Source organism: Prunus dulcis, chromosome 6 (assembly GCF_902201215.1).
Source record: "Prunus dulcis chromosome 6, ALMONDv2, whole genome shotgun sequence".
Classification (NCBI taxonomy): domain Eukaryota; kingdom Viridiplantae; phylum Streptophyta; class Magnoliopsida; order Rosales; family Rosaceae; genus Prunus; species Prunus dulcis.
The window spans coordinates 600,214-623,640 of record NC_047655.1 but is presented as its reverse complement, the minus strand read 5'-3'; the positions used below and the strand labels follow the sequence as shown (position 1 = coordinate 623,640).

The window sequence follows — 23,427 nt, the reverse complement described above, 5'->3', positions numbered from 1 at the left end:
TATAATTATTTATTTATGTTTGATTTTTAATTAATTTAAATATTAAAATAGTGAATATTAAAAAAGAGTTACCCAAAAAAAAAAAGAATTTTAAAAGAGCCCCACCCCTATCAACCCTGCCAGCTCTCTTTCTCTCTCCCTGTTTTTTTTTCTAGTATTTTATTCTTGTTTTTCTTGTTTTTCTCTCTTTCTTTTACTTTTCTCTCTTTTATTTATTCTCCTCTTCTCCATCTTTTCTTTCTGTTCTGGTTTTTTTTTTTTTTTCCTTTCCTCAATTGTGAGGAGAGATCCAGTAACCAACTGGCTTCATTGCCACCATTTTTCTGTGGGTCTCCACCAAGCAGGGCATCATACCCTGTAATCCAAGATGAGCAATTTGGCAATAGTAGCAAGATGGCTCCATTTTTTTCCAGCACCGCCATCTTCATTGTCTGAGCGCAACGAAGGGTGTGTTCGAATGAAAATGAACTACGCCAACTCAACAAAGCTCAAGCGATTTCTAGACACCCCAAAACATCATTAGCAAGTAAGAAAGTACCCAAATAGGAGCAGTATCAAAAGTACACAGACCCAGATTTTTTCTTCTTTTCTTTTCTTCCTATTTCCTTTTTTTTTTTCTCTCTGTTTCAGGTTTCATTATTTTCTGCTTTTCTTTTTTTTCTTTGGAGCTACTACGAATTGGACTCAGATGGCGAAGAGAGATGGTTCTAGGTTATGTTGGTGGCTGGGATAGTTCTGAGAAGAAATCTAGGATGGAGCGCTGGGCACTGTGTTTCGTCGATTGGATCTGTGGTGGGGTTAAGCGATAAGGAAGTCGGACTCGCGTGTTCAAAACAACAAGCGTCCTATTTTGCGAACCCAATTTTGGGTTCACTATATTAGCTGTACGAGTCGGGCTTTTTTTAACTATTGGACAATATAATCTCATTTAAGATAATCATCTCCCTTACTAAACATGGGTTTCAAATATTATTTAATCCAATCCAGTCCAGTGAGGCATAATGAAGCATACCAAATAGTAGTAGAGATTTACTTCATATTGTAATTTAGATATATTTTCTATTTTATTTAGAGTTAATATATCTTTGTACTTGTATAAATACCTCTATATTTGAGAAAAATAATAATATGAGTGAATATGAGCATAATTGAATATTTTACGCTACTTTGTTTGACATGGTATAAGAGCTTGGTTCCTAACCTGTAATAACCTCTGACAAATTGAGAGTTGTTGGCATTCCTCATTCCTAACCCATCCTAACCCATCATGGGTCTTCACCTTGCTGTAAATCCCCGTTTCTCCTTTCCTTAATAATCAACATATATTTCTTCTGCCTTAGCCATAACTATACCTTTCTACAATTTTACCCTTGTCTCTATCCTTGCGGTGTTTATGTTGAGTCATTACCTTTCTTTTTCTCTACATATGCCTGCTACTGCCTTTTTTCTCTTACTTTTCATCTCTCTATGAGCTTGCTTTTTGCTAAAATCATATTGAGCCCATGTTAGTTTCAGTCTCTTGCGCTCACAGCCGAGCCTCTCTTTTAAATGTATACCATATGGGCAACACGCCCCTTGGTCATTGATGGCTTGATCTCTTTCCTCCGTGAGCCTCGTCACTGTTCACCGAGCCATCGCAAACCTCCGCAAGCCTCGTCACCGTTTGCCAAGCCTTCTCCTAGCTGGCCTTTGTCTCTCTGTTTATTTGGGTGTTACTTTCTCCAAATCTCGACTCTCATACATCATCGGGTTTGAGAGGGAGTGACACTGCTGCTCATCTATTCCATTGCAATTCACCTACCTATATATCATGACTGATTGTCCGTGCCTGTTTCTCAAGTACCACTGATCATATGGCTCTATCGACCCCTTCTCTTTAGGGGGAGAGGAAGAGTGAAGTGAAGTTGTCTATGTTGTTGCTGCTGCCACAGTTGTTTGCCCTGCCTTGTCTTGCTGGTGCCAGTGCCTTTTGCTCTTGCTGGTGCCAGTGCATTGTGTTGCTCTTGCTGCCGTCAGTTTTGTTGTCTCTGGCTGGGGACATTGTTGTTGTTGCTTCTATCATGTTCGTGCCTTTGCTGGTGTGTTTCTGTTACCCAAACGCCAGAAACATTGTTGTTCTTGCTCTATTCAAATCAAACCCAGAGTGAGTCTGGGTCTGGGTGGTGACTCTGTTACCCAAACGCCATTGAAACTTCAGAAGTGAGGCTCTTATATTATATAGTTTACGGTTTAATGTTTTAGCCCCACTCGGTGCAATTGTATCTTTCTAATTATTGTTAAAAATAAGAGTTTGAGTGAACATGTTATTTTGAGTTAAAATCATTTCAGACTTTCGTTCCGTTGATTCTCGAATTCCGTTGCGTTCGTGCCAATGGTTTCCCGCCAGATTCAACTGCTCATTCAACGGTCAAGTTCTGCTGCTCATCTACTCCAACTCCACTCTCTCGTCCTTAAAACCGGTCTCGATCACAACCCCAACTTCGTCTCTCACTACATATATGCTGCCTGCTCAATTTCGGTCGAATTTTCCAAACTGGTCTTTGATCATATACCCATTAAGCCTCCACTCTTTGCTTGGAATTCAATTATCAGAGCCTTTACAAACAGCTCAAATCCACTTGAATCGCTCAACTTCTTCTTTCAGCTTCACAGAATTGGGCTTAAACCCGACAATTTTACGTACCCTTTTGTTTTGAAAGCATGCGGTCGATGTTCAATTGTTGGAGTAGGTGGGCCTGTGCATTCTTTGATTCTCAAGGTGGGTTTTGATTCGGACCGGTATATACGGAATACCCTTTTGAGGATGTATGCTGCTTGTGGCGCAATCAGGCTTGCAAGGCGGGTGTTTGATGAAATGACTGTTAGAGATGTGGTTTCTTGGAGCTCTATGATTGCAGGATATGTAGCATGGTATGCACCTTCTTTGTTCAAATTGTTTAACCTTTTCTCTTTTTGTTGCATCACTGTGCAATTTGGAGCATGTAGTTTCTGGCATTCTTATGCACCGGTTATTACTTGAAAGATGTTTTATGGCAGTACATAGAACCAAATGCTAGATAAGAACCAAAAATGGATTTCTGAGATTTGCATTTGTTTTTTAAGTTCTATCTGATTTTATGTTAACTAGTTAGTCATTCTTTATGCTCTACCAAAATAACCTTTCCTAAACACAGGTATATTATTACTCATATTCATTTTCCTTCTTTTGTTTTCAGCAATTGTCCCTTGGATGCCTTTAAGGTTTTTCAAGACATGAAACTAGCGAATGAAAACCCAAATTCAGTCACTTTGGTAAGCTTGCTTTCTGCCTGTACCCGCCTTCTTAATTTTAGAGCAGGAGAGTCCATTCATTGCTACATTGTTGTCAATTGCATTGGGATAGATGTTGCTTTGGGGACGGCTCTCCTTGAGATGTATTCTAAGTGTGGGCACGTTGAGAAAGCCTTCCAAGTTTTCAATTCAATGAGTGAGAAGAATTTGCAGTCTTGGACAATTATGATCTCTGGTCTTGCCGATCATGGTCATGGAAAGGATGCTATCTCATTGTTTACCCGCATGGAACAAACTGGGCTGGTACCAGACAGCATGTCATTTTCTGCCATCTTGTCAGCTTGTAGCCATTTGGGCCTCGTACATAAAGGTCGACAATTTTTCAATCAGATGGTGAGAACGTATGGTATTCAGCCAACATTGGAACATTATGGATGCTTAGTAGATTTGCTTGGAAGAGCTGGTCTGATTGAAGAAGCTTATGAGATTATCAAAAATATGCCAATGGAGCCTAACTCTGTTATACTGAGGAGCTTCTTGGGTGCTTGTAGGAACCATGGCGTGGCTATTACTTTAGATGATAAACTCAGGAAACTCCTTATATCAGAGCCTAACCTGGGCGCAAACTATGTACTTGCTGCTAGTGTATCTTCTCTTTCTGGTTGTTGGAATGATGCTGCTGATCTACGAGTAGCCATGAAACAGAATGGTTTGGTAAAGGTTCCCGGGTGCAGTTGGGTAGAGGTAGGTGGTGGTGGTTCTACTGCAGCTACTATAAATGAGCCTCTAGTGTAAGTTTCGTTTCCAGGAGGCTAAAGTTAGAATGTTTGCAGAGAGGGGATGGACAGAATGGCCAAGAGGAAAGAAAGGACCCTGAGGAAAGCTGGATAAGGATGACTGGTCAAGAAAGGTAATAAAGTGATAGAGCATCCAAATTTGGAATTGGACGGTGAGAAGTGTAAACTGGTGATTATTAGGATTTGATTCTTTATTCTTGTTTCTTTGAATAGTGTTGGAGTCCCGACCAGAAAATCGAGCTTTGTTGGTGCTTATGAGAATTTCCCTGAATGTCAAGAGCAGATTGGGACATCGCAACTAAACTTTTTCCTAGATGCCGCTGTAAATTTCAGTTAGGAGTGGATGCATTTCTATGAGATTTTCATCTGGGGAATGAACATGAGGCTTGAAGAAGGTGCAAGAAATGGTATTTAAAAATATCGGACTTTGCTTCCTGATCTGCAAGTAGTCATAGGAGATTGCTTCTAATTCATTCAGCCTCCGGACTGCAAACTCTCTGACTTATGAACAAAGAAAAATACTTCTAGGTATAAATTGTGGAAGTTCACACTAATCGTAGAGCACAGAGTTGCTGATCTATTCATTTCATGCATGATGCATTCTGATAAATTCTGCATTGTCAAGTTGCTTAATGTGTCCCCTTTATGCCAAGCACAAGTTTGCTTTGTGTGCATCACTAGCAGTGGTAGTCGATACTTGAGTTGCTCAAGTTACCATTATTACTTCTTGGGGTAATTTCAACCCTTTGTAGCATTGGATTACCTGCCCCTGTGTGAGAATTATGGTGGGAACCGAAAGTGTTTTTGACAGTGACATTTTTTATGCACACTCTAAATATTACCGATTCTAATTTTGGCAAAATCCATTTGAGATTCTTGTGAAATCCCATCATTGCCCTCACTTTCCATGGTGAGTAGCTCAATCCATGATCACATGCTTCCACATGGGAGGGTTAAATTCCAACTTAAACTTGGTAAATTGTTCCCTCTGTTATAAAAGGCAAAATGGAACAAAAGTTTCAACAGTACAGACCTCAATTATTTTTCCTGCTGAGCAGTATATGCTAAGTCCAGCAGAGTAACTACAAAAAAGGAGACATATATGGGCCTTTTACTTGTACGCCTTTGCATATCCCCACTCACTCCGCAAGTTCCACTCTCTGAACACTAAGCTTCTTGCTCATGGCTTCAGCTCCCAGATCAAGTTCTTGGTTTTTCAATCTCTCAGAAAATTGGCTCCCAATGGCTACTATGATACTCATTTGTGGGTTTGTAGGTTACGTGGTTTACGACGCTGTAATGGCCACAGTATCCGAGCTGCTGCAACGTTTGCTGGTAATTTCTCCTTTGCTTATAGTCATTGTAGTTCATTGGCTCTCCACAGGCAGCCAAGTTAGCATTAGCATTCCAGGGTCTGAGCCTGGAGCCATCCACAGAGCTGGAGGCTCACCTTGGGGTGTGGCCTTTGTACTATTTCTGCTTTTCTTTCTCATTTCTTACCAACCTTCCTTGCATGGCCTTCTTTTCTAGCTTAATGGATGTCTCTCTGTCTCTCTGTTCAGAGGACAGGTATGAATATGTAATGTTATGCTGCTTCTCCTTCATGTGATTTGACTTTCATTTGATGGCTAGCCTTTTTCAATGGAATATGAATGAAATCATATATTGTATGTATCTATGCAAATTACCACTCTTGCTGCTTCCCCTAAAAGCAGGATCTGACTTCCATGGATGCCTGAGAGAACAGAAAACAAAAAAACAAAAAAAACATATGGAGATGAATTATTTTGTACTTTCCTTGGTTTAATCTTCTGCAATTTTTTCGGATCAATATTACTTTATTGATATCCTTGTCATTCTTACCAACAAAACAAACTCAAACCCCTTCCCAAGGAAGCAAGCAATTGACAAAACAGAAAAGAAATTAGCCAATTGCTGACTCGTCCAATGGGAGCTAGGGCAACTGTGCAAATGGACCACTCCCTAGTTAGAAACCTAGACTGTTAATCCTCCACCATTAATGAAGTTTCATTAAGTCAAGTGTAGGCCTCGTCTCCACTCTAAACAGAGGATATGGACCATGGCTCTTCTGATTCTGTACATTTCTATAATCAGATTTAATATCCAAATTAATACCCAAAATTGTTTTGTTTAATTTATATTCTTCTCAATATTATGGTAGTGGTTGGAAATGCTGTATCATATTTGCCGTTATTGGCATTTGAATTGAGCTTAGACAACCATATGCTCTGATGCTAATGGCACACTGCTGCAATTTATTTATGGGCAAATTGCCCTCGGCATCCCTTTGGTTCAGGTTTGTTACATTTTGATCCTTGTTTTTAAAATTTTTTGACAAAAACCACTCTTGAAGTTACAAATTGTTACACTATAGACTCTTCCGTTCGTCGTACTATCAAATTAACTGCTACTTTTTTTGCTTACAAAGACGCCAATTTAGTGCTACATGGATTAACCAATGTCATATTGACAAATAAGAAGTTTTTAAAAAGAGAATAATCTAACCTTGTAGATATAGAAAGGAATGAAGAATAGCTTATATGCAATCAATCTTATGTACATGTAAGTAACAAAATGAATGCCACACCCAAAAAAGGAACGCGTAACCCCCCATTATAGTTTGGTTACAATTTGTGTTGACCTTATGTGGTGTCGGACCCGTCGGACCTGACCTTCCATACGGCTCCCGTGGGCGGTGGGTGGGGCTGCATCCTTCAGGCCAAAAGTCACGTGCTACTGACGCCTCTGACACGTGCTCTAAGGACACTTGGTCATCTGGCTGACTGTGTCCTATTGTCCGCTTATATATTGGGAAGAAGTGCTTAATTACTTGCACTCATAATAAAATCAATTTATTATTCGTTGTTTCAGTCAAGAAAGAAAAAAAAAAAAAAAAAAAAACTTTTTTTTTTTTGGTCCAACTAATTTATTAATTTTCTCATCATCATCATCAGAAGTATAAAAGTAGTCTGGGGGGTTCCACCACATGAGCCCCATTTGAATTTTGAGTGAGATCTTTCTGTTACAACTTACAAGAGTGCTTTTACACTTTAATTATTTTGAGAAAGTGCTTGAAACTCCTAATAACTGAAATTTTAGTAAATAAAACCTTAAACCAGGCAAAGTCCTTGCAAATTGCAATAATTAATAATTAATATTGGGGTTGTTTGTTTTAAGTAGAGTGTAGCTGTCTGCCAATTTCTTCCAACTGGTTTTATTTGGGGATATGGTGATGTTGGACAATCTTTAGCCCCAGATAGTAGATACCAATTTCAACTACATCCCAAGAAATGGAGCCAAATTGTACCTCTCATTTGCTGTCAGTCAATACCATCAGTTAGCTTTTCAAGGTCGTAAGTTTTATGAAACATTTTCTTATGGACGTAACGTAACCATGGGTAATATTATTATATTTTCCATGATTAATCACAGCCATGATTAATGGATCAAAATTTAATACTTAATTGTAAAAGGTTTTATCATCTTAAATGGGAGGCCAACATTAAGTTTTTTTAATACAAGCGAAAGTCTAAACTAGGGGGAGGAAATTTCTCACATACACAACACAACTGATGCCATAAACTAAACCTCATTAGCAGCCAACACTAACTTAATTGTGAAATCTTCTGTATAATATCATATATTTTTTCCATGTGTTACACGAAGTATAAATGAATCTTACAAATTATAATAACGTTTCCTAATGTACAGTTTGCCGCATAACCAACATATATGAGCTATATAATATTAGTACGCCACAATCATAGAGAAAATTAGTCCTAAACCATATTTTAAAAAATGGAACAATATAGTGCTTCATAAATATGTATTTATTCGGTAAGAACAAATCTATAGGATATAAATATTATATGATCGGTCAGCATTCATGAATAATGAAATGGGTCTTGATAAAAAAAATAAAAATAAAAGAGTACTTCATAAGTGGAATATCATAACACCAAGTTACATACAATTATCTCAACCAAAAAAAAGAAAAGAAAAAAAAAGTAGCTAGCTGGCTAGATTTGTATGCCAAAAAGAACAAGGCAAATCCCAAGCTTTAGTACTATTACTACAAAATACCCATTTCATTGAAAATATATATTATGTATATACACCTAATAAATCACCATCATCATCTACTTAGTAAGGGAAACCATCTTTCGTGGAAAGAAGACTGGTAAGAGATCATGATCAAAAGGAACACAAGCACAAGTCCAACACCCCACGGAGACCCTCCGGCCCTATGCAGCGAATCCTTCTCCGGAAACGGCAGAAAAAACGACAAGCCACCCGATAAGCAGTGGACGACAAGAAGAAGCAGCAGCGGAACAAGCATGAGGAAGAGTTTGACCTGAGTCATCAAATCCTCAAACATTGACTCGTAGTTGATGTACCATGTGAAGCCCAAGATGAAGACGAGGATGGAAATGAAGAAGCAAAGGTGGAGAGGGATGGAGAAGTAGTCCCAGTAAGAATAATAGTTGTAGTTCCTATCCATAGTATCGTAGGGTTTTTGAAATTTGAAAGCTTTTTGTGCGACTGGTTTTTTCTAGAATGAACTTGTTTGATCGTCTTTGAGAAAAACTTGTGCTGTGAACTTGGTTTATATAGAGAATATCTATGAATTTTTGTTTATTTTATTTTATTTTAATTTTCGTATTTTTGATTACTTACTCATGTATGCAAACTTGGTTTTTTTCTTTATTTCTAAAGGGTTTGTGCAACTTTTTCTTTTTTGGCTTTCTTTACTTGCATTATAGGGATTCTTCTTTTTGCTTGCAGATCCATCGGGATAATTCCAAGTGACGGTGAGAATAGTCCATGGTTAAGATTCGTTAATTGAGCTGTCAACCAATGAGGAATTGCCACGTACGACCGACCATGGACAGGAATACGAGCAGATGAGAGGAATAATAATATTGAACAGAAAAAAAAAATAAAAGGGTAGGATTTATTTTGTAGTGAAGGCAAAAGTCGCAAAAAGAACAATATTATTGGGAAAGTCGTGCCTAGAATGGTGGTCCAAGTCACCTTTGCATGCTTTATGTATATTTTAAGCTGCTAAAGGAAACTAAATATTGAAAGGGGATATGCATATTTCTGGTTTTCAACTAACTGCTTGCTTCAATTTGGGTACATGAAATCATCACCACCATCTGCATGCATGTATGTATGATCTAAATTGGATATGTAGAAGAAAAAAAATTAACTGATTTTTTCTGAACTTATACCTGAGTTTTATTTTCGTGCTATTGTATTTTGGTATGCAAAGTGGAGTAGAGGAATATCAATATGACATAAGCATTTGTTATGGCCAAGAAAGAAAGTCTAGACTTGTCCAATGCTTAAAAAACCACACATGCACAAGCAAGCTGCTTAAACCTCATCCATATATAATTGGGGTTTATCCGCTCAAACCTGGTTTATGGCTTGAAAATTTTTTGGGAAAGGGTCCCACAGGATACCAAGCAATTTGAAATCATTTGGCACTTGGCACTTGGCAGCATCATGATTAGTGATCAAAGTATAGTAGCTAAGGTGTCCCATTAAGCGTCAGCATGAATATGTAAATGATTAGATGATTGATTAACCCATCTAATGACTTTTTTGAGACTAAATTTCCATTTTCTGTCTGACTTTTATTTACTTCTCTCTTTTTTCTTTTTGGGGTTTAAATTTTGACCTCATTTGTTTTGTCATCTCTTTGGGTCCGAGCTCATTTGCCCTCATGCTGATGTGGGTTTGCAAAATGGTAGTGCTTTTAATTCAACTGTAAATATTTTCAAAACTAGGATGCTAGTAATATTAGTAGGCCACATAATTGGTGCCTCCCGTGGCCCACTCTTTGTATTGGTATATGCGTTTAATTACAAATCCCACATCGACATAGTAGGCTGCACATGAAGGCTTTATACACGTTGCCTACTCAATTAGTCTTGTGCCCTTTTTGGGTATCTAATAAAATTGGAACAATACAGAGAAGATTAACATGGCCTCTGAGCAAGGATTGTGTACATGTGTGGGAGCTTTTTTGTTCCTGCCAGAGAGAGAACTGTGAGTTCTTATGAGAAACATAGGTTTCAAAGTAAGGGGAGAAAGGATTTTAAGAGGGTTCGTTGAAGAGAGATAGGTAGGGGAAGAACACAACATGACGAAAGCTCTATCAAGCTCTGAAATGACTTACCAAAAGAGAAAATTGGAGGAGATAAAGGAATATGGCTCAAATTTGGTCAATATGAAACATGAAGCTACAAGCAACACCAAGAAACACCTTATTAGACTAATTTAATCCACCTTTTATTTTATTAATTTCCAAGAAAATACAGGAAGTCATACTATAAACTTCTGATAATTATTTTAACAAACCCAAGCAAAAGTGTCCAATTTGTAATCTTAGTCCACCTTTATTATATTTGATTTATTTCCAAGAAAATACAAGAAGTCATACTATAAACTTCCTAAATCCCATGATCAATCATGCAACACATAGATATTGTACTCCACCGTAGCATCACCGGTGGTGGTGCCATCAAAAGTGTGAGTTGTTGCCTCAGCATAACCCCTAGCAAACCTGAAAGCCCCGCTTCCACCAACCACAGGCAGCTCCCTTGCCTTGTTGAAAATTGAATTTCTTCCTAGCAAACTTATGGTGCTGCCATTAAACTCACCTTGGACAAAAGCAAAGTTCTGAACCATCAACAGGCTAAGCTCCTTTTGTGCTGCAGATGCATAAAACCCTTGTAGGCGACTTGGTGGGTGAAGGCACCACGTCTATGACAGAAGGGTGAGGCCCATTAAGAATGTCATGCCAATATAAGCGCATGTGGGTGAGCTTTTCTTTTTGCAGCCCAAAAAGCTTAGGGTCAATGCTTCCCACAAACCCATGATTTTCCCCAGAGGCTGGGATCATGGCAAAGGAAGAGAGGAGGGAGGAAATTATGAGTTGGAAAGCTAGGATAGGAGAAATTCTAGCCATGGTTTTGGCACCTCTAATGTCTTCAAGGCTTTTCTGTAAATGGTCTCCAATATATATAAAAATGAAGTGAAGGGCAATGTTTCTGTTCCACTAAGCTCTCTTTACAACTGATTTGACTTTCTTTCTTCTATTAATATGACAGTTAAGGTGTTAAGGTCTATTGTGTATTTTAAATTATCGTTGCGCAGTGAGTAATGGCAAACATTTTTAATATTCTCAGACTTCCATATCCAATCAAAAACAAAATAATAAAAAAGACTTTTATATTAAAAAGGGGGATTTTTAGTTACACTGGTTAAGAGCGTTTATTCCTATACTCAAGTAGTTTGTTTAATTCCCTCCCCCCAGTTACATTAAAAAAAAGAAAAAAAGAAAAAAAGAACGGCTTTCATATATTAATAAATAAATTACATAACTAAGATCCCGTTAAGTAACTGAATTATATATACACAATACATATATACAAAGTGTTCAATTCTAAGTCAGAATCTAATGATTTACTATTCCGTTCCTACAAAGCACAACAATTTCTAGCCATATATATACTATATATATGAATCCATTGGTGGTACGTAATGTGTTTTGTCAACTTTCCTGCATAGTCTTCCTAATTTGGTTGTGGCTGCTAATACTAATTAGGTTAGCTATTTGAAGAACTGAAACCCTCTAGTTTTGTTTGGAAAATCAGAAAACTAAAACGAAATAGAAAATAATTGCTCTTCAGAGCTGTGATATGAGCATCTAACCTAAAAACAATTAGCAATATCTAAGGAGCCAAGATCTTTTAAACTATTAGGTAAAACTTTAATTTTTCGATGTGGGATCCACACTCTCAATAGAGACAACAACTATCACTAAATCAAAGATTAGTAGGTACGGACACACCTAGTGGCGGACCTATTAAAGCACAAGGAGGTGCAGTCTCGCCTGAAAAACCATTGTATGTGCTTCAAATTGTCCATTTGCTCAACTGGTGTACAAACTACCTTATTTCCATTTTCAACATTTAAGTAATGTCTTTGTCCTTTTACTTTCATTTATTTTTATAGTACTCCATTTATTTAAGTTTACAATGTAAATAAGGAAGTACCCCCCATTTGGATTCAAATAAAAATACTAGAAAATTAAATCCCCACCAAATCAAAATATGAAAAATTGGTTTTAGTGCAAAATACGATTTAGGCTAAAAATGATGGCTCATTAAGTCAATATATACTTCATACTAAAATCCCATAAAATCAAGTTTTCTTATTTGATATATAAGGAATAAAAGCCGCCAAAAATTATTTTGAGAAAATGATTATTCCAAAAAACCATTTTTAATACTTAGTCAATATTGCACCTCTGCTAAAAAAATTCTAGATCCGCCAATGGAAACACTACTTGTTTATTTGTGAAAGTTGAGAATTTGAGCTTGAATAAAGTTGATAATTTCTATGAATTGAGTCTTTTTCTTAGTTCATTTAAAAAATAGTATTTTTTGTTAATCAATAATTGTCTCCATAAAATAAACATACCAACAAGGTATCAAAGTCTTAACAGATATTTCTGCAATGCTAATGCTTTCTAAAGATACATGAGGCCAAAGATTTTGTGTGCATGAGCTGTGCCTCAAACTCAATGACAACCTGGAAGCAACACCAACATTAGACTACTAAGAGCATTTCCTTGGTATTATTCATATGAATAGTGCCTGTTTTAGCAATTTATTTATTTATTTTCAATCCATTGTCATGGCAATCAAAGGGTAATTACTATTCACATGAGATTTAAGGAGAAGAATTCGTATAGAGTTTTGGTGTGAGAAGTGAAGAATATGGCAAACAATTTATTTTTTAAATAAAATTCTGAAAATTTGGGTAATTTTTTAGAATTTTTTAAATTTTTTACGTTGTTAACATCATCACTGACGTCACACCCCTCATGCAACAACTCAAGCTGTTCTTGTCTTTGGGCCTGCCAAAACTTGTGGAGCCCACACCTTGCCTGGACTTTTTTTTTACCATTGAAAAATGCTTCTTGGACCTCGAGCTGCTCTTGCCTTCAAGCTTGTTAGGACTTATGGGGCCCACACCTTGCCTGAGTTGTTTTTTACCATTGAAAAATGCTTCTTGGGCCTAGGCCCCCCCTTGCCGGGGCTAGGGCTGCGGTGGAAATGCCCTAATAATCTGAATCATTCTTTTATTAATTTGAAACAAAGTACAAGTAGTCATACTATGAACTTCTGATAATTTATAATTACAAGAAGGCAAAGGGGCCCAAATTTAGTCAATATGGAACAAGAAGCTACAAGCAACACCAAGGAACACCTTATTAGTCCACCTTTTATTTTGTTAATTTCCAAGAAAATATAGGAAGTCATACTTCTGATAATTTATTTTGAAAAAAACTAAGCAAAAAGGTCCAATTTGTAATCTTAGTCCACCTTTTATTTAATTTGATTTATTTCCAAGAAAATACAAGAAGTCATACTATGAACTTCCCAAATCCCATGATCAGTAATGCAACACATAGATATTGTACTCCACCGTTGCATCACCAGTGTGAGTTGTTGCTAAAGCATAACCCCTAGCAAGCCTGAAAACTCCGCTTCCACCAACCACAGGCAGCTCCCTTACCTTGTTCAAAATTGAATTTCTTCCTATCAAATTTATGGTGCTGCCATTAAACTGACCTTTGACAAAAGCAAAGTTCTGAACCATCAACTTGCTAAGCCCCTTTCGTGCTGCAGATGCATAAAACCCTTGAGCCCTTGCCACCAATTCTGAGCTCAATTCAGGTCCTTCGGTTAGGGCATTATCAAACATTCTCACTAACCCATAATTTGTTGGTGACTTGGTGGATGAAGGCACCACATCTATGGCAGAAGGGTGAGGCCCATTAAGAAGGTCATGCCAATATAATTGAATGTGGGTGAGCTTTTCTTCTTGCAGTCCAAAAAGCTTAGGGTCAATGCTTCCTACAAACCCACGATTTTCCCCAGAGACTGGGATCATGGCAAAGGAAGAGAAGAGGGAGGAAATTATGAGTTGAAAAGCTAGGATAGGAGAAATTCTAGCCATGGTTTTGGCACCTCTAATGTCTTCAAGGCTTTTCTGTATATGGTCTGCTTGCTTTGTAAATGGTCTCCAAAATATATAAAAATGAAGTGAAGGGAAATGTTTCTGTTCCACTAAGCTCTCTTTACAACTGATTTGACTTTCTTTCTTCTACGAAACAGTTAAGGGGTTAAGGTCTATTGTGTATTTTAAATTATCATTGTGTAGTGAGTAATGTCTATTGTGTATTTTAAATTATCATTGTCTAGTGCGTAATGTCAAACATTTAATATTCTGAAAGAGACTTTCATATAGTCCCGATCTCTTGGACTACAGGAGTTTAAGAGATTGTGGTCATTCACTGTTAGATATTAATCCAATGGTTCAAAAAAGTTTCTTAAAATAAGTGTAAGAGTGAGTGAACCATTGAATTTACATCCAACGGTGGGTGACCACAAATCTCTTGGACTCCTGTGGTCCAAGAGATGGGGACGTTGGATGTAAATTCAATGGTTCAAAAAAGTTTTTTAAAATGAGTGCAAGAATGAGTGAGCCGTTGAATTTACATCCAACAGTGAGTGACCACAAATCTTTTGGACCCCTGTAGTCCAAGAGATCAGGACTGTACATATATATATATATATGCATCTCTCTCTCTCTCTTGTTGGGGTAGAGTGCTGTTATTTCCACCTCGCTATCATATTTTCCCACCAACCTTATCTTCTCACCCACCCTATAAATTTGAATAAATACAAACCTATCTTTCCACCCACTATTATTCCTAAAATACCCTTTAATTGTATTTCCATATTTGTTATTACAATAAAAAAAAATTCTATAAAAAATAATTAAAAAAATTCTTCAATTAACCTATCCCCACCCCAATTGTAGTCCCCCACCCCAACCTTCTCCTCTAGCGAAAACCCAACCGTCAACACCATGACCTACAAACATTTAACTCTCTTTCTTCAATCAAAGAAAAACTCTCCTTCTACTGCTGACGAAAAAAACACTCCCCTTCCCTTCACCCACAAAAAAAACTCACACTGATCACTCTATCTGTTCCAGAAAATAAAAATACATTTGCTTGATTTTATTTTTAATTTCAAAGACTGCAATATAGGTGTTATTTGAGTTTGAAATTAAAAGGAAAGAAAGAGAAAGAGACAAAGGAAGAAAAGGAAATGGCCATGAGTTTCTGTCCATTTTAGAGCTGTCCAAAAGCTCAAAGTCGATGTAATTATGGGACTACTTGAGCTTTAGAGTTAGAGAAGAAAGAAAAACAATTGGATTATGTACTGTGACTGAAAATAAAATTGGGGTTATGAGTTTGCAAGTTTAGGTTTTCTTCTGGTTCCTAATTTTTGAAGAACGCATGGAGAGAAAGATGTTGATTTCGTTTTGTTTGGTGAATTGGGTATGAAGATGGGTGTGGATTTCGAATAAAAATAAAAAATAAAAAATAAAATATGGGTATGGGTGCTTGTGAGAGAGATTGAGAGAGTTGTCCTCACAAGTCATTTTACAAATAAGTAAATTTATCTTTAAAATAAGGTGAATGGGAAAATAAGAGGTGAGTGGAAATAATAGCACTCGTTAGAGTAAATCTACCAAGTGTATATATATATATATATATATATATATATATATCTCTCTCTCTCTCTCTCTCTCTCTCTCTCTCTCTCTCTCTCTCTCTCACAACTTCTAAAGTGTCCAAGTCTAAGTCAGAATCTAATGATTTGCTATTCCGTTCCAAGAAAGCACAACAATTTCTAGTCATATATACTATATATATGAATCCAATGGTGGTGCGTAATGCGTTTTGTCAGCTTTCCTGCATAGTCTTCCTAATCTGGTTGTGGCTGCTAATGCTAATTAAGTTAGCTATTTGAAGAAGAACTGAAACTCTCTAGTTCTGTTTGGAAAATCAGAAAATTAAAACAAAACAGAAAATAATGGCTCTTCGGAGCTGTGATATGAGCATCTAACCTAAAAATAATAAGTGAATTCTAAGGAGCCAAGATCTTTTAAACTATTTGGTAAAACTTTAATTTTCCGATGTGGGATCTACACTCTCAATAGAGACAATAACTATTATTAAATCAAAAACTAGTTAGTACGGACGCACCATTTGTTTATTTGCGGAAGTACAAGTTGAATTGAGAATTTGAGCTTGAATAAAATTGATAATTTCTATGAATTGACTCTTCTTCTTAGTTCATTTAAAAAATAGTATTTTTGTTAATCAATAATTGTTTCCATAAAATAAACATACCAACAAGTTATCAAAGTCTTAACAGATATTTCCTCTAATGCAATGCTAATGCTTTCTAAAGATGCATGAGGCCAAAGATAATGTGTCCATGAGTTGTGCCTCAAACTCAATAACAACCTGGAAGCAACACCAACATTAGATTACTAAGAATATTTTCATTCATTTGTCATGATAAAAGGTAAGGGGAGGCAAGGGTTGGTATTATGCACATGAATAGTGCCTGCCATAGCAATTTTTTTGTTGGTTTTTCACCTATTGTCATGGCAACTCAAAGGCAACCACTATTCATATGAGATATGAGGAGATGAATTTGTATAAAGTTTTGGTGTAGGAAGTGGAGAATAAGGCAAGCTATTTATGAATAAATAATTTTAAAAAAAAATCTGAAATTTTTGGTTTTTTAATAGAATTTTTAAATTTGTTTTTCGTTGCTGATATCATCATTGACGTCACAGCCCTCATGCAATAGCTCGAACTGTTCTTGCCTTCGGGACTGCCAAGACTTGTGGAGCCCACACCTTACCTGGGCTTTTTTTACCGTTTGAAATTGCTTCTTGGGCCTAGGCCCCCCTTGTCCAAGCTGAGAGGTGCGGTGGAAATGCCCTAATAATCTGAATCCTTCTTTTATTAATTTTAAACAAAGTAAAAGTAGTTATACTATGAACTTCTAATAATTTATAATTACAACAAGGCGAAGGGGCCCAAATTACCAAAACCAAGCAAAAACATGATCAATAATGCAACACATAAATATTATACTCCACCGTAGCATCACCTGTGGTGAGATCAAACGTGTGTGTACTTGCTTCAGCATAACCTTTAGCGAACCTGAAAACTCCACTTCCACCAATCACAGGCAGCTCCCTCACCTTGTTGAAAACTGAATTTCTTCCTAGCAAAGTTATGGTGCTGCCATTAAACTCACCTTGAACAAAAGCAAAGTTCTGTGCCATCAGCAGGCTAAGCTCCTTTTGTGCTGCAGATGCATAAAACCCTTGAGCCCTTGCCACCAATTCTGAGCTCAACTCAGGCCCTTGGGTCAGTGCATTATCAAACATTCTCACTAGCCCAAAATTTGTGGGTGATGACTTGGAGGGTGGTGGGACCACATCTATGGCTGTGGGATGGGGCCCACCAACAATGTCATGCCAATACAAGCAAATGTGGGTGAGCTTTTCTCTCTGCAACCCTAGAAACTTAGGGTCTATGCTTCTCACAAACCCATGACTTTCCCCAGAAACTAAGGTCATGGCAGAGGAAGAGAGGAGGAGGGAGGAAATTATGAATTGGAAAGTTAAGATGGGAGAGATTCTAGCCATGGTTTTGTTTTGGCAACTCTTCAAAGCTTTTTGTCTCTCTTTTGTAGCTTTATATAAAATGAAGGACGATGATTCTGTTCGGCTAAACTTTTTTAACAAAATCATGTGGCTTTCATTTATTAATATGAAATAAGAAATGAAATTTGTATTATAATAATAATCAAGTATTTTTGGAGAAGTGAGTAATAAAATTATTGAAATTTTCTCACCAACACCAACAAATATGATTTTCAGTATTGACATCTCGCAATAATAAAAACAGTTAGACAAAGAAACGAGAAATGTGGTCCTAAACTAATTAAAAATGCAATGTGTGTTGCATATGTTAGGGTTTATTTGTATATTATTCACACCAAGTTGGCATTGTCTCATTGACTAGACTTTTACCACACAATAATAGTTTAGTATGAATTTTTTTTTAGAAGCACTGCCACCTGCTTCCGTGAGGTTGGGTTTGGGGTTGGTGACACCAACCCCTTTCATTTGATTCTGATGTGACAAAAATCATATACCCATTCAATAATGACATTGTACTAAAGGTATGCAGAAAAAGTTTCATATAACGTGGACAACAATATTTTGTCATTCTGAACTAATAATGCAATAACACACGAAAGATTAAAAATAACAAAAGAGTTATGAAAGTCTCTCTCTTTAAAAGTATGTGTCCAAAGAAGCAGAGAAAACTACCAAGGTGTCTTTGGGCCACGCGTAATGGTTCACTTCTGCCCTCTAAATAGTTTCTTTTGTTGAACTTCCTAATGAGCCTTCCTGGTCTTTATTATGGGAGCTAATTAGATTAGATATATCATATATTGACAAATACAGACAGTTATTCCCTTAGCTACTTGTGCTAAAAAAAAAGAAATTCAATAATTTATTTTATTTTAATTATCTGTATTCTGCTGAGATATTGAACACCAACCAAATACATTATATATGCATAGCCTTAGAAAATTACTCATAGAAGATAAAATCAAGATTGCAATTACTTAACAAAGAAACCAACCCCACTGAAACCTAAAATAATCAAAGGTGGTGGCCAACATAATTAGAGCCTATCTCCTCAGAAGAGAAGAAGCAAAGGAGTAAAAAGACCAAAGAAGCCATCAATAATGCAGCACATAGACATTATACTCAACTATGGCATCTCCAGTACTTGGAGTGAATGAGTGAGTTCTTGCTTCAACATAACCCCTTGCAAACCTGAAAAGCCCACTGCCTCCAATGATAGGCATCTCCCTCACCTTGTTGAAAACTTGGTTCCTTCCCAGCACAGATACGGTGCTTCCATTGTATTTGCCTTCAATGAAATGAAAATTCATAGCCATCAGAAGGCCTACTTCTTGCTGTGAGGCAGATGCATAGAACCCTTGAGCCCTTCCCCACAATTTTGAGCTCAACTCAGGGCCTTGAGTCAGAGGATCATCAATCATGCTAACTGAACCAAATAGGGTTGATGAATTGGTGGGTGCTCTCACAACTCCTACTGCACTGGGATTTTTACCACTGTAAATGTCATGCCAGTAAAACCTAAAGTGGCTCAGCTTCTCTTTCTTGAGCCCCAAAAGCTTGGGGTCCAGGGATCTCACAAAACCTTTATCTTCTCCTTGGACCAAAATTATGGCAAGTGAAGAAAGAAGAGAGAGAATTATGAATTGGGTAGCCAAGATGGAAGAAGGTGTTTTGGCCATGGTTGCTTTATCTCTTTTGAATTTGATCACTACCTCTGGTTCACAAATGGTAGTTTCTTTGTGTCCACATATATAGTGGAATTGGCCATACAGGTTGAAACTTTAGTTGACCAAGTTGGGTCTTCATCATCATAATGACCAACAACCACAGACTGCCACATTTTCTTTGGCCTTTTTGCTTTTTGCTTTTTCGTTTTGGTGAGACTGCACATTGTATAAAATGGTTAATTAATCAACCAAATTGGGGCTTAATTAGTTTTATAAATGACTAAACTCTAAACAACCCAACAACCTGCTATGCTGCGTGCTGTGCTTGCAGTAACTTGTGGTAAGACTGCACCTCCTTACGCTTTTGTAGATCCACCAGTGGTGAGGGTAATTATGAGAAGGGTTTGGTAATTAAAGAAGAAAGGAAGAAAAAAACAATGACCTATTTTTTGGGGTCAATAGGAAACCAATGACCTTTTAGTGTTTTTTTTTTTTGGTAAGTCGAATGTGAAAAAATAGACCATCTAGTTGAAGTATTGAAGGGTTTGGAACTTGGATGTAAATTTATGCCTTCTGGAATCATACCGTGTGTATGGCGATGATGACAGAAAGTCTTCTTTGGGTTGGTGGACCTAACTCCTATTTTTGGTGGAGCCAAGTGTTTCTGTCTTTTAATAGGAAAAAATATTTATAAAAAACAAAAGAAAAGTTTTCTACATCAACTCTTTTTCAAACCATACATACATATGCAGCTGCTCTCCTCCTCCACAAAAGATAGCACCATTTTAGCCAATGTGTCAAGAAAGCTCTCTTTGGTATATGTACCGGCAATAAGATGCTCCTCCATAAAAGACAGCATCATCATCATATAACCTAAGACTTTTATCTATGTGAAAAATAATGCAGTTTTTTATTTTTACTATAAAAGTTTTCTGAGTCAAATTTTCACGGTGGGAGGGATTCCAAGCTAACATTGAGTAGAAGTGAAGGAAGCCATCAATCATCAATGGCTTCACTTGCTGCCATTAAGCTCCATCATCATAACCACAGAATGTTGGCTTGGAAACTGGTGCTGGTCAGTGAAAATGGTCCTTTAAATGTAACCGAGTGAACCTCTGGGCAGCTTTTTGTTGTATATATAATATGAGAGGAAAAAACTACTAAAGCATTGCACAGAGAAGGGACAGCCCAAATCACAAGCAAACATGAGAGGAAACATTGTCTAATGATTTCTTCCACAAATTGGAACATATAGCGAAACACGAGACAGAATTATGACTTAGTTGCGTAGCCAAGATGGGTGGTAATCTAGTCATGATCACACGTCTTTAGGTCACCTGCAACTGTAGCAAAAGAGTGAACTAACCAGCAGGTTTCTGTTCTGTGGTAAAAATATGAGTGGAAAAACTTCTAAAATATTTCTCAGATAAGGGGACAGCCCAAAATCACAAGCAAAATGGCACATTGTCTTATGATTTCTTCAACAATTCGAAATAGCATATTAATATTAATAATTAGAACCTCAAATCAACGCAAATATGAAAAGTTTGTCCGGAGACCAGCGCAAATAATAAAAGTTTGTGGGCTTAGCAGCATTTATCTCTTAGTAAGCCCATTTGCGGACATATGTTTTAAAACATTGCCCAAAAGGCAACTTTCTCTTCAGCCCACTTGTAGCCTTCGTTTCTTTGAGCTAAGCTAACCATCAAAAGCCCACTTTAATCCTGTCAAGGCCTACTTTTGAACCCACGAAAAATGCCCTTATGCAATAGGTAAAATTATTAGCGCACCCATTTTGCTATATTTCAAGGTTTTATGATACAAGCGATATTCGAAGAAAGGGAACACGAACACGCGACCTCGGGAGAGCAGGAGCTTGTTAAATTGTTTTCAAAATATGAATATGATACTTTTGATCAAGCAGAGCTGGCGTTCATATTGTGAAATCGAACCCAAGCTTTACTGAAAATTTCACGAGGGAAAAAGTTATTCGTTTGGAGGGATGCCCATTCCATTTGTGCTTTTTGGATGGAGGCATAAATATTTTTTTATTATGGAACATTCTCATTCCCCACACCATATTCTCTATGTTAAATAAAGTGCGTGGTCTGAATTGAACAGCTGACCTAATTTCCCCATGCATGCAACTTGCAAGGTGCAAGTAATGGAAAGGGCCCGGTTATCAGCAAGGTTTTGTTAGGGTTCAATCACACGAACCCTGTAGCAAGCTAGGCGGCTAGGCAGCTAGGCAGTTTATTATAAATTATAAGCATAAGCATATGCGTGTTGACATTGGAATTTGGATGGGAAAGTTTGATACCTAATAATAATTAAGTTATTGAAAATGTGACGTTCATTTTAATAATAAAATACATTCATGTCGTTGCAAGATTGTCTCAACGTCATTGGTGACTCAAATCATGAAAACCGCAGCGGGTTGCTTATAAACCCAATGAGTTAATATTATTATTTTTATGGATTTGTCATTCTAACATTATTACTAATGCATGTACTTAACTCAAGTTTCCCGCAACTTGGTCTTAAAACAAAATTTTCATTTTTTATTTTGTATGAGCTTTGCTCGCGTATGAATGATTGTAAATTAATTATGTAATGTTAAATTTATTGTGTTATATATGATCAATTGTCAGCCGTTTATATATGTGTTATATTTACCGTCTATACTCATTGTAGGATTCATACATACATCAAAATGATTACCAATTACGGTAAATGTGTTCGTAAAAGAGGTTGATGATTATTCCCTTGAGTTGATCGAACCCAAGCAGGAATATGCTTTAAATCCAAGGCCGCGCTTGAAAACATTTGCATTGACCTGATTGCATGTTTCTCATGACCAAAATTTTGAGAAATAAGCTATGATTGTTTCCAAACGTCGTTGTTCTCATTTGTGTCCCTTTCAATCTTTCACTTTTGAAAAGCACTGAGATTCAAAGCCCCTTATTAGCAAGTTGCTTATGTTAGATTATTATACCCTTAATTACAAATATGTCCTTGGCAGTTTTCTTAGGGCAATAAGCAAATGAGAAGGTACGTGGCACGCACATGTTTAATTAATTATTTGTGAAAGAAAAAGAAAAAAGTCATAGTAAAAGAGGAGGAAGCTGGGTCAGCAACGCGTGTCATAAGAAAACTTGTGTCCCAAGCCTCCCTTGGAGCTTATACCATGTTTGGACCCTACAATTTTGTGTCTTTCGTCCCCTTGAAACCAAATAAACCATTAATTACCAGCCTTCTCTTCACAATTGAAATCCACGAACCCAAAAATAAAAAATAAATGGTTTTTGGAGGTGTTAGGGGTTATCTTTGTTGTTTGACTGCAGAAAGAAGTCTAGCTCCACCAACTTCATAAAAGGATAAGAAAGAAAAAATCATAATTATTTTGGACAAAAATATATGGACATGAGCCATTATCATAATTAATTCAATGGTAGTGGCATAGCACACGCAAGGTGCATATAGTTTTAGGAGGGAATAGGGATCCCCTAAATCTTTATTGAAGAAATGACACAAGTGATGACACACCCTCTTAATCTTTTTTGGTGAAAGAATATTTTGGGGGATTTCAATGACATATTAATTTGTCATTGACTTATTATATTTCATCAGTATTTTTCTTTTTATACAAACGGTAGTCTAACTATTCTAAATTAATGTAACTAAAAAAGCGAGCTCATTGCTTTGGCCAATTAGCTTAAACTTTAGGGCTCTTTAGTTTTAGCCCATAAAAAACTTAACTAATTTGGAAGAAAGATAATTAATTTTGCTTAATTAATATAAAACCAAAGCCACCTAATTTTACCAAAAGGACATCCAACAACCCTAAAATTACTACATGTGCCATTGTAGAATTGTACCAGAAGGGTAGAATTGTCTTATCAGTTGTTATTTTTTACCTGGCCCAACGAATCTGGGCCTCTCTTTGGGCTAATCCAAAATAGTAGTTTTTTCCTAGATATTAAAACTAAAACCAAAATATTCAATATCTTACAAACTAATTAATAAAGTTAATTATGTCTAAAACC

General features: G+C 36.8%; 4 protein-coding genes, 1 long non-coding RNA gene and 2 pseudogenes across 6 annotated transcripts; 3 read left to right on the top strand and 4 right to left on the bottom strand.

Moving 5' to 3' along the window:
• Positions 1 to 235: 235 nt before the first annotated feature.
• Positions 236 to 1,155, top strand: LOC117629901. Its single transcript, XR_004586173.1, has 2 exons — positions 236 to 526; positions 669 to 1,155. It is a non-coding gene; the product is annotated as an uncharacterized LOC117629901 (long non-coding RNA).
• Positions 1,156 to 1,428: 273 nt separating this feature from the next.
• On the top strand, positions 1,429 to 5,745 carry LOC117629899 (pentatricopeptide repeat-containing protein At5g66520-like). Of its 2 annotated transcripts, XR_004586172.1 has the most exons (3): positions 1,429 to 2,910; positions 3,216 to 4,180; positions 4,281 to 5,745. XR_004586172.1 is itself a non-coding variant. In XM_034362559.1 (2 exons), exons 1-2 carry the CDS (start codon positions 2,372 to 2,374, stop codon positions 4,063 to 4,065), a joined length of 1,389 nt encoding a protein of 462 aa, XP_034218450.1. In that variant the 5' UTR covers positions 1,429 to 2,371; the 3' UTR covers positions 4,066 to 5,745. The 2 variants fall into 2 exon arrangements, 1 of the variants encoding a protein (XP_034218450.1); XM_034362559.1 differs by having other exon boundaries at positions 3,216 to 5,745.
• Positions 5,746 to 10,031: 4,286 nt separating this feature from the next.
• On the top strand, positions 10,032 to 10,126 carry LOC117633327 (annotated as a pseudogene).
• Positions 10,127 to 10,562: 436 nt separating this feature from the next.
• LOC117632964 lies at positions 10,563 to 11,067 on the bottom strand (annotated as a pseudogene).
• A 2,452-nt stretch (positions 11,068 to 13,519) lies between these two features.
• On the bottom strand, positions 13,520 to 14,185 carry LOC117632502 (dirigent protein 22-like). The gene has a single exon (XM_034366001.1). It carries the CDS (start codon positions 14,127 to 14,129, stop codon positions 13,563 to 13,565), a length of 567 nt encoding a protein of 188 aa, XP_034221892.1. The 5' UTR covers positions 14,130 to 14,185; the 3' UTR covers positions 13,520 to 13,562.
• Positions 14,186 to 17,073: 2,888 nt separating this feature from the next.
• Positions 17,074 to 17,720, bottom strand: LOC117632288 (dirigent protein 22-like). Its single transcript, XM_034365726.1, has one exon. It carries the CDS (start codon positions 17,697 to 17,699, stop codon positions 17,112 to 17,114), a length of 588 nt encoding a protein of 195 aa, XP_034221617.1. The 5' UTR covers positions 17,700 to 17,720; the 3' UTR covers positions 17,074 to 17,111.
• Positions 17,721 to 18,567: 847 nt separating this feature from the next.
• LOC117631408 (dirigent protein 22-like) lies at positions 18,568 to 19,463 on the bottom strand. Its single transcript, XM_034364547.1, has one exon. It carries the CDS (start codon positions 19,391 to 19,393, stop codon positions 18,809 to 18,811), a length of 585 nt encoding a protein of 194 aa, XP_034220438.1. The 5' UTR covers positions 19,394 to 19,463; the 3' UTR covers positions 18,568 to 18,808.
• Positions 19,464 to 23,427: the final 3,964 nt, after the last annotated feature.

Bases quoted from the DNA above. Each gene is read 5' to 3' on its own strand.
- LOC117629899 (XM_034362559.1), top strand. From the start codon at position 2,372: ATGGTTTCCCGCCAGATTCAACTGCTCATTCAACGGTCAAGTTCTGCT. The intron at 2,911-3,215 runs GTATGCACCTTC...TTTTGTTTTCAG, and splicing joins ATTGCAGGATATGTAGCATG to CAATTGTCCCTTGGATGCCT.
- LOC117632502 (XM_034366001.1), bottom strand. From the start codon at position 14,129: ATGGCTAGAATTTCTCCTATCCTAGCTTTTCAACTCATAATTTCCTCC.
- LOC117632288 (XM_034365726.1), bottom strand. From the start codon at position 17,699: ATGGCTAGAATCTCTCCCATCTTAACTTTCCAATTCATAATTTCCTCC.
- LOC117631408 (XM_034364547.1), bottom strand. From the start codon at position 19,393: ATGGCCAAAACACCTTCTTCCATCTTGGCTACCCAATTCATAATTCTC.